The following is a 10,548-nucleotide window of genomic DNA, read 5'->3' as shown; positions in this document are numbered from 1 at the left end:
TCCAGTACACACTTTCAATTAAGATTGGCCAATCACTGACCAATTGTACCACCTTGCCATGTAGTATGAGAGTCAACAAATATTGAATAGTATGAGCAGATTGTGCAGGTAAACGCTCATACTGTAGTATGAGGGTTTACCTACACAATCTGCTCATATTATTCAAGATTCAATAGTAAAATTGATCAGTGATTGGCCAATCATACTTGAAAGTGTGTACAAGGCTTTAGCAAAGTATACTGAGGGCTTCACAATGTCTTTAAACATACACAAATTGGTACTCACCATTGTAGAAGCTGTAGAAAGGTGGAAGTCAGGAGGTCCGAAGGTGTCCGGCAGCCATGCCAAGGGTCAGAGTTTGGTAGATCAGCCATGCCAGAGGTCAGAGGGTAATTCGGCAGCCATGCCAGAGTTCAGAGGGTGGTCGTTAGTTATGCCAGGGGTCGAATTCCATAGAGTGGTTGTCAGCCATGCCAGAGGTCAGATCCGGAGAGTCAAATACAGTTCAATTATACCATAAAAAAAAAGGGCAGTGAAAGGGTAAAAAAAAAAAAAAAAAAAAAAAAAACTAATAATGAAGGACTGTATGATAGGTCTCAAAGCAGGGATTAAGGCATAGTGCTGCTTTGGACGGACATTTCGGACAATGATATCGTGTGTCCCTTCGAACGTGATTTTTCCTGCAAACTCTGCACCTTTTTTGGGGGTATGGTTTTGATGCAGTTGGGGGGAGTGGGGCAGGAAAATGATTTCCCTCAAATCTGGCAACATTTTCTGCACGAAGTTGGTCTGGGTTTGGGGCAGGTTGTCCAGATTCAAAAAGGAGACATGTAATTATTGCCAGCTGGAACTTTAAAAAAGAGTCCCTGTTACCTGATTTTTTGTACAGGACAAAGGCGTTTTGGAGGCACATCTGGAAAAAATATAGAGCCACTTTTTTGTACCAGATCTTCCTCTTCCTGTTGAGCCTGTATGGTGCCAAAACCTGGTCGGACAAGTCCACTGCCCCCATGAACTTGGTGTACTCAGCGATGGCCAGTGGTTTTACTACTTCCCGACTACGAGTCCTCACAGTTGTTGTTGCCTCGGTGTGGATGGTGGTGAGGGCTAAGACATCGCGCTTATCTCTAAATTTTAAAGCGAGCAGCTCGTTGCTCCGTTGGCTGCAGGTCTCCCCCCTCTTCAGTTTTTTATGAACGACCTCTGATGGCAGGCCTTTGCGATTTGCCCTGACAGTTCCGCAGGCTGGAGTCTGGACTGAAAATAAATGTTTGAACAGTGGAACACTCGTGTAAAAATTGTCCACGTAAAGGTGGTAACCCTGGTGGAGTAGAGGGTTGAGGAGGTCCAGTACTATCCTCTCTGTTGTACCCATGTAGGGAGGGCATCCAGGAGGCTGTATTAAGCTGTCCTTCCCTTCATAAACTTTTAGTGAATAGATATAGCCACTCCCACTTTCGCACAACTTGTACAGTTTTATCCCATACCGTGACCTTTTGTTGGGTATATATTGTTTGATTGCCAGCCTCCCGTGGAAAGGGATTAAGGACTCATCGATGGCTATTCTTTGCTCTGGCATGTATTTTTCTGCAAAAGTTCTATTTAAATGGTCGATGAAGGGCCTCAATTTAAATAGTCGGTCATGGGCTGGGTCGTTAGGTGGGAGGTGGTCTGCATTATTGCTAAAATGCAAGCAGGTTAGCAGCATTTGGTAGCGGCGTCTGGACATTCTGGACGAATAAATTGGGATGCAGAGGATTGGATTTTTTGTCCAGTACAGTTGCTGTTCAGGTAATGGAGAAAGGGCCATATCGAAAGTCAATCCCAAAAAAACTTTCAAATCACGGGTAGTTGCAGGGGTCCAGTGGGAAGCTAACACACAGGTGGGATGGTCTGCTATGCGTTGCTGGGCATAGATATTGCTCTGATCGCAGACATACTGCAGGAAGCTCTCTGGCAAAAAAAGTTCAAAAAAGTCAATGGGCTGCATGTTGCTGGTGTCCACTAATAGGCCACTCCTGGCTGTGAAGGGAGGGAGGTTAGGGGTCTCCATATTAGATGCTGACCATTGTGGGTCCCTTAGATCATAGGGTAGTGGTTCCCTCTGTGGTACCCTTGCTGGCATGCTCTGCCTTGGCCTGGCAGCCCTCTGACCTCTTGGGATGGCATTGCTGGAGGTAGCTATAGGTGACCCTCCTTCAGAAGCAGTGTCAGTGTCACTAATGCCCCTTGCCTGCTCCGCGCTCCTAGATGGCTGAGCTGTGGATGGCCCAGCAGACTCAGAATCGCTGTCCGTTGAGTCGCTTTCTGACTCGGACGGCAGCCAATCAATATCTGTGGACTCCAAATCATCCTCAAATTCGCTGCTGCTGTGACTGTCACTGTCACTGTCACGCTCCAGAATGGCGAACGCCTCTTGCAAAGAATACATTCTCTTTGCCATCTTTATAGAAAATGTATATAGGATATACACTATAATTGTATAGAGGCAAATTGTAAAAAAAAAAAAAAAAGAGAGAGAAAAAAAAGAGTCCACAAAAATACAGCAGAAATAATATTCTATAAAAAAAAGCAAGGGAGGCTAGGATTAGATCAGGGTTGATCAGGGTGATCAGGGTGATCAGGGTTGATCAGGGTGATCAGGGTGATCAGGGTTGATCAGGGTTGATCAGGGTTGATCAGGGTTGATCAGGGGTATATAGTCCTGGTATATTTATTTATCAGTCCTGGTATATTTATAAAATCCTCTAGGTGGCAGTCAGAATACAAGAAAAGAAGATCCAGTTACCTTGTAATCCTCTCAGGAGTGATTACAAGGTAACTGTATCTTCTCAAGTGCTGGCAACATTGTTTGTAAACCTCACAAATGAATGAGCACTGCTATTGGCTTATAGCAGTGCTCATTCATGGTTACAGGCATCTGATTGGTGATGGGAGTAATTACTCCCATTCATCAATCCCACCCAGAAATAAATGAAGCTGGTGCACGTGCACGTGCACGCACGGGGGCGCGCACCCGCGGGCGGGAGCGCGCGGGATCGGGGGCGCGCGGGAGCGCGCGCGTGCACGCGCGCGATCGCGCCCGCACAGCACAATAGCGGCAGGGGCGTTTATAAACGCCCCTGATCCGCTAATTAAGTCAATAGGGGCGTAGTTAAGCGTCTGGGAAATCCGAAAGTGGTTAATGTACAATATAACTGTTTACATTCCAGCTACAATGTATGAAAGTGGATAAATTGTGTATTTTTTCACTTTTTTCCTTATTTTCCTTTTAAAATGCATAGAGAATAAGGTAATTACTAATAAAAGCCTAATTTGTCCTGAAAAAAAAACAATATATAGATCATTCACTTGTGATAATTATTGATAAAGTTATTGCCAAAGTAATCAGAGCTGAGCTGAACTGTGAAAATGACCAGGGTAGAGAAGGGGTTCATAAGTAATTAAAATAAACAGAAAAACAAAACAAGCTGAGCTCTACTATGGTGGGAAGCCACCTCCTTGTATTGATTTTATCGCTGTATTATTACAACCTGGGTGCCTCCTGTTCATATTCTCTGCCATACCACATTCAAGAGGCACTGCAACAACGTATAGAAGAATGTACTACGTTATTCAGGATACCCAATTCTATGTGTATTACAGTATCTTGCTTTGAGCATTAGAAACACTTCCTATATCTATATATTGCAGTATATTAGTATGTAACCCCGCCTTCCCAGGGGTGCTTAGTCTAGATTATGATGTCATGAAGCCCTCTCCTCCTAGTGATGTCACTATCTGTGATAAATTTAAGAATATAAATCAGGATACAGAAATATTTTACAATGGGCAAACATTGAATAAACAATTCCTAAAGTAATATTGTAAACATTACGCAATTTTAATTATCAAGGTGTATTCAGTAAAGTTCCTCCTTCAGCTCTGGACACCAACACCTTTAGCCGACATCGGTGGTGGTGGTGGTGCATTGCAAGAAGGGGAGAGATAGCATCTCCCTCCTCACAAAACATTGTGCCACTTCTGGTGGCCACGGGGCATTGTGGACACTCCCGGCCAGGCTTGTTGTTTGGTATCAAGGGGTGGAGAGATTTATCCAGTCTTGTGAAGAAGTGAAGACCTCAGAGTCAGTTTCAAATTGCCTAGCTGGCTACAGAGTAACTGTTTTACCACAAAATGACTTGTGCAGGATGAGCCCTGATGGAATCGGTAACGAAAGAGGATTTTACTTGAAAATGGAACTACTGCCTCAAACAACAATTTTAGCTTTGGACATAGAGAGGAAGGGTTACGACGTCTGGTAAAAGTCTCTTGTGCTGAGGTTTTAGCTGGGCTGGGGGAATGTGCTCATTTCCTGTCACAGTATCAGAGTCACAGAGAACAGGAAACGTAGTGAAAATCCTAAAGATGCAGAGAAAGTAATAAAAACACAATCTACAGCAGGGCGTTAAATGGTTAGAGTATTGTTGACTGAGTTTGTATTGCCATCGGTGTCCTTTCTGAGAAGATTCCTCACATTTCATGTCTTTGTGACAGCTGCAAGAAGAATGGGAATTAAAGAAAAATCTCCTCTGCAGAGGCCCAGGTAACCATAAATACCTAAAACACACCTATCCTTCTGATCCTCTGCCGCTAATATGTTTAGCCATAGACCCTGAAAAAGAATGCAGATCAGATGTGTGTGACGAAAATGTGACAGGATTAGCTGTATGTTTGTTTTGGATGTGCGAACCAGACACGATTGCAGTTAAAGAAATCAGCAGGACAGCCAGGCAACTGGTATTGTTTAAAAGGAAATAAACATGTCAGCCTCCATGGTGTACTTTCAATTTATATAACCCACCCACTTCCCATCCCAAACTAAAATAAAAAGTGTGTGCTAGAGCTACAATAAAAGCAAATACAATGGTTTGAAAAGCTTGGCTCAATCGCTATCATAAGCATTCAAATTGTCATTTATTTGCTTTAATGATATAAGTAAAGCTATATCAAAAGTAGTCAAACAAGCGGAGCTCGAACCATTTCTGGACTGTGTATTTGTATATAAAAATAATAGCTAGACTGCACTTTTTCATATTTTCAAAACAGGAGGTAAAATCATAGCCTAGGCTCTTGTTTTACATACACAAATGCTGTATGGAAATGTAAATTCCTCAGTACTTTCAAGAGCCTAAGCTGCTGTATCCACGAGAGCTCCCCTTTCATGTTGCCTGCATTGTCTTAGGAATCTCGCTGAGATCTTTGGCTGTTTCTCGTGTGGATTTTTTAGGACATTATCTGTTTGGTAATGATATCTATGTTGAAAATCCATCACTTTCAACAACTTCATATAGTGCTAAAACACCATGTCAGCAATTTGACAAGAAAAGTGGCCATTTCTTTATTTATGTTATGGCGTACTTTAATGAATGACCACATGCTGTGCACGGGGCAGGAGGCCGGGGGAGATGCGGCAAGAGATGAAAACAAGCAAAATATATCCCTGCCTGGTTTGGCTGATATTAAGAAATAGGAGCTCTAATAAGTTTACTTGTGAGTTTCCAGTGTTTAATCCTACAGAGAGAGCTGCAAACCCTTTTATTTTCCTTCTTTCTTTTTTCTTTCCTTTTTCTTTTTACTTTAAACAAAGATCTGGCTGTGTCTACATTTTCTTTGTGCTGCTCTGGCTTTACTGTACTTGCAATGGATTGTTAATTAAGTGGCATGCAAAAAGAAGACAAATCATGAATTTATTTAAAGAAAACCTGTAACAAGGAAAAGTTCCCCTGGGGGGCACTCACCTCGGGTGGGGGAAGCCTCCGGATCTTATTGAGGCTTCCCCTGTCCTCCTGTGTCCCATGGTGGTCTCGCTGTGCCCCTCCGAACAGCGGGGATGTAAATATTTACCTTCCCGGTTCCATCGCAGGCGCAGTATCGGCTCTCTGCTTGGAGATAGGCAGAAATAGCCGATCGCTGTCAGTCCTCTCTACTGCGCAGGCATAAGTCTCCTGCGCCTGCGTAGTAGAGCGGACCCGACAGAGATCGGCTATTTCTACCTCTCGCTGTGCTGAAAGCCACAACAGCACCCCCGCTGGAGCCAGGGAAGGTAACTATAGCAAGCCTTGTCAGGCTTGTAGAGCAAGGATTGTGGGTCACTTCGGGGGAGCCAGCGCTGGATTGCCTGCAGCTACAGGGATGGGGAAGCCTCATTGGGACCCTGAGGCTTCCCCCTCCCGAGGTAAGTACCCCCCAGGGGATGTTTTTTTTGTTACAGAGTATCTTTAAGTAAAGAAAAAGGTATTATCTTATTTATATAGCACCAACATCTTCCGCAGCGCTGTACAGAGTATATTGTCTTGTCACTTAACTGTCCCTCAGAGGGGCTCACAATCTAATCCCTACCATAGTCATATGTCTATTGATGTATCGTGTAGTGTATGTATCGTTGTCTAGGGCCAACTTTAGCATAAAGGCAATTAAATTATCTATTTTTTGGGGGGGGAGGAAACCCACTCAGACACGGGGGGAGCATACAACATCAGTGCAGATAGTGCCTTGGCTGGCATTCGAACTGGGGACCCAGCTCTGCAAGGCAAGCGTGCTAACCACTATGCCACCATGCTGCCCACTACGCCACTGTGCTGCACCGTATTATATTGCTATATACTGTATATCCCCCTCTTTGGACATTTCGATATTCTGTAGGTTTCAAACCTGGACTAAAGGGAATTTAATTTGGATTTTATGCCACCGATTGCTGTTATTGAACTGGTGTAACTCCAATGCCTGGTACACACCATGCAATTTCCCATCACCATTTTTGACAGGTCCAATCAGGTTTCCGATTGATTTTGTACAGAAGTGATTAAAAAAATGACCAGAAACCTGATCGGAACTGTTGGAAATGATCGATTCAACCTATCAATCTGTGGGAAATTGTATGGTGTGTACCAGGTACAACACATTTTTCCCACAGTATTTTATAGGCAACATCAACAATTTGCATGGCTGGAAAATGAATGGCAGACTACATTCTTGGGTTAGATGCTTCAGCATAAATCCTCCAGAACACTGGCATGTATTAAAACCACATCCACCCCTGACAGGTGACCACAAGCAATAGTGGTCATTTAGACACAACCTGTTGAAGTTGAACATTTGATTACCTCACAGGGAAGAACCAGTGACATCATAAGCTGTTGTCCATTGTGCTTAGCTAGAACAGTTTTTTTTTCAGCATTACTAACCTAGCTTCTCCTTTATAACCCCCCCCCCCCCCCCCCGCCCCCATATCTCAATTTACTCTCCTTTCATTCCTCCATCCATCCATCTGAGAGGGCAGCCAGGATTATCCGAGCTGCTTCATCTCTGCTTCCTTCATCTCCTCCCTGCACTGCATCTCATTAGCCTTCACATCGCATCCTATGCTAATCACACCTCTTCCATCAGACACTGAAGCAATGCCCCCCACTACAGGGTTGGAGGTTGGTGGCCTTATCTCCCCCACAGTCTGTGATGAAGGAAGAGAAGGAGAGTTGGGAGCATCCCAACCTTTCCCAGAAGTGACCATGGGAGGTTGGGCTCCTGAGCTGACATGGCAGTCTGTTTCCTGAAGCTGATGTTAAGTTAGTCAGAAACAACTTATTTTGAATGAGAAATAGGAAAGAAGAGGTGATTCATGGGATACATTTTGATATTAACCCCATCATCAGCTGTAGTTTACCTCATGCCCATGAACAATATTTTTACTCAACTCCCTTACCCAATAAAGAAAGCAATGCCGCATATTAGAGGGACAAATCTCTGTTCCAAATATGCTTACTTATACCCTAAAATCTCTATAATGTCCTCCTCAACATAGCTCAGCTCAGCAATGCTTCTATTGTGAAGGATTTTCAGTCACTCTGAGGCGTTTTCAGTTTTTTTTTACATGCGGGCGATTTTTAAAATTGCACACCAAACGCTTGTGCATTGAATGTCTATGAGAAGGTTCATATCAGCACGGGTTGTCCGTTCAGTAAACTGGTGCGTGGACCATTTTTGAGGCAAATCCGCCTCAATAGAAAGTATAGGAGAAAGACAAAACACTCACAAAATCGCTTTGTGTAGCGATTGCGTTCACGTTTTTAAGAATAAATACATTGTATTTATTCTTTTCCGGGTAAAAGAGTGCACTTCCTGACGCCAGGGAGTGAATTACAAAACCGCTTGGAAAAAACTCTTAGAAAACCACTTAGCACAAAAACGAATCGCCCACCCAAGCGCAGGGAACCGGGAAAAAAAAGACGCCTCAAAAACAGCCCAACGCGGACAGACACGCGAACGGAACGCAATGTGAACAAGGCCTCAGTGCTGATTATTCCCTTATCTCCATCTCTACTGAAAGTTTGCTTTTCACTAAGCCTCGTACATAAGATAAATTGGGCCTGATGCTATTCCAGGTGATAAGTAGCTTGCAGATGCGGGCTACTTATCACCTTGCCAACGCACGAGAATTACCGGCAAATCCTATTGGCAGTTTTACTCATGCGATGGCCGATCATTAGTGAACATTACTCAGACAAAAGCCTGAATGATGCTCCCATGTTATGTGCGATGTGGAGCGAGGTTTTACCCTGTGGGGCTGTCCTTCAGCACCACGGCCTCTCTACCCACACATGCGCACACCCGCTGAAATCTTCCACCGCTGCATCTTGGGGTCTCCTTTAATAGGGATACCCCCAGAGCTTCCCGCTGGGCCGCCACACATCTCTGAAGCCCCAAACGTAGCTGTGCAGGTACCCTGAAGCAATTTACCTCCCACCGCTGAACATCCGGCGCCTCTCGCCGCAAGTTCCGCCGTGTTATTACAGTGTATGAGTCACTGTAATTACTCTCTCTCTACAGCACAGTCCTGGCAAAGCATCTTTGAATCTTCCGCTGGGGCTCCCCATTGGTCCACGGTCTGAGCCATTTTCATTGGTCCAGACAGTGGACCAATGGGGAGCCCTGGCAGGAGATACAGAGAGAGTAATTACAGTGATTCATACTCTGTAATTACATGACGGGACTTGTGGAAGATGTTCAGCTGCAGGAGGTAAATTGCTCTGGGGTGCTTGCATTGCCACGTGGGGGGCTTCAGAGATGAGCGGCAGACCAAGGGGGATCTCTGGGGGGCCTCCAGATGCAGCGGTGATGACGTGCATTAACAAGTTTAGACCTGCTTTTTTGCTTATGTCTGCGATGCTTCCTGGAGGCATGCAAAGTGTAATAGGATAGGGTGTAAGGAACTTGCTGGGTGATAATATCGTCCAAACAAGTTTTTTTTTTAACACCCTGCCTAGGGCTAAATGCAATTGGATCAGACAACAATATTATCGAACTCACCAGCATTTAACGCTGGCGAGTCTGACAATTGCATCAGGCCCATTATAATAAAACACAGTGGTGGCTCCAGCTTCAAATTTTATTGATTACATCAAGAGGAGAATTTAGAGGGACATTCCTCTGACATGTGCTATTGAGAGAGCCTTTATGCAGGAATTAGGGTCAGACAGAAAAAGACAGTATATAGGTACAGTGGTTTTCCTATAAACAATTTAAAAATGTAATAAAAAAGATTTTAATATTAATAAATGAAAAATATTTTAAGATTTTTTTTTTTGTATTTCAGCCTGGTTTCATTTCCTGTACTATCCAATTTCTATGACTTGAGGAACACTTGGTGCCACATCATTTCAAAATAAATGTACCTGTTTGTGGAACGTGGCATCGTGAAGACAAAACAGATATCAAAAGAAGTCCAGAATAAAGTTCTAGAGAAGTAGGGCTGTGGGTTGGGTTTAAACAATTTCAAAGTTTAACATGACATGAAATATCATTGAGTCTGTTATTAAAAGATGCCAAGAATTCTGCACAACCATGATTCGTTCATTTACCAAAACTCAGTGACTCTATAAGGATTGCGTTAGTCACGGAAGTAAGGCTGGGTTCAGGTTGGTCAATTGCATAGCACACACGTTATAATGAATGTGAACTACAATGGAGACTGCAAAACAACAAAAGAAAAACAGCAAAGTACCTGTGATTGGGGCAGGTGCCATGGACATGTTGCTAGCTTATATTAATAAAAGTATCCATCTAGGCAAATAGTGTCTACAATGTCAAAAAATGCCTCCAAAAGAAATATCCGCAATCCAATTTTTATTAGGGAATGTATCCCAAGCAAGGGACGTAAGGCGGTAGCACTTACTATATTGATGATTACAGGATTGGGTAAGATCATTTCTATTCTATTTTTAATACACTAACATTGCAGTGTCAGAGAATTTATTGTATACTGTACAAAGGTAATTATCATTCTGACCATAAGTAATGTATGTGAATTGTCATCCATCCTTTCTCCTGGATTATGTATAACATTTGATATGATAACAATGCATAGACTTTTGTTTTGTTATATTTTGTGGAAGCTCCTACCCAGTGGTGTAGCTAAGGAGCTATGGGCCCCGATGCAACTTTTACAATGGGGACCCCCAAGTACTCTATACATAACAATTGATACGGGGCACCAAAACCTGCCAATGGCAA

The 10,548-nt window shown here is 43.5% G+C and overlaps 1 protein-coding gene and 1 long non-coding RNA gene across 2 annotated transcripts; one reads left to right on the top strand and one right to left on the bottom strand.

Annotated features, from left to right (window-relative positions):
* Positions 1–568: 568 nt before the first annotated feature.
* Positions 569–2,443, bottom strand: LOC137504839 (piggyBac transposable element-derived protein 4-like). Its single transcript, XM_068233430.1, has one exon. It carries the CDS (start codon positions 2,441–2,443, stop codon positions 569–571), a length of 1,875 nt encoding a protein of 624 aa, XP_068089531.1.
* A 2,068-nt stretch (positions 2,444–4,511) lies between these two features.
* Positions 4,512–9,877, top strand: LOC137570913 (uncharacterized). The gene is made up of 2 exons (XR_011031233.1): positions 4,512–4,585; positions 9,632–9,877. It is a non-coding gene; the product is annotated as an uncharacterized lncRNA (long non-coding RNA).
* The last annotated feature ends 671 nt before the right edge of the window (positions 9,878–10,548 follow it).

This window comes from Hyperolius riggenbachi, chromosome 4 (assembly GCF_040937935.1).
Source record: "Hyperolius riggenbachi isolate aHypRig1 chromosome 4, aHypRig1.pri, whole genome shotgun sequence".
Classification (NCBI taxonomy): Eukaryota; Metazoa; Chordata; class Amphibia; order Anura; family Hyperoliidae; genus Hyperolius; species Hyperolius riggenbachi.
The sequence above is the reverse complement of the archived record's forward strand: the minus strand, read 5'-3'. Positions and strand labels throughout refer to the sequence as shown.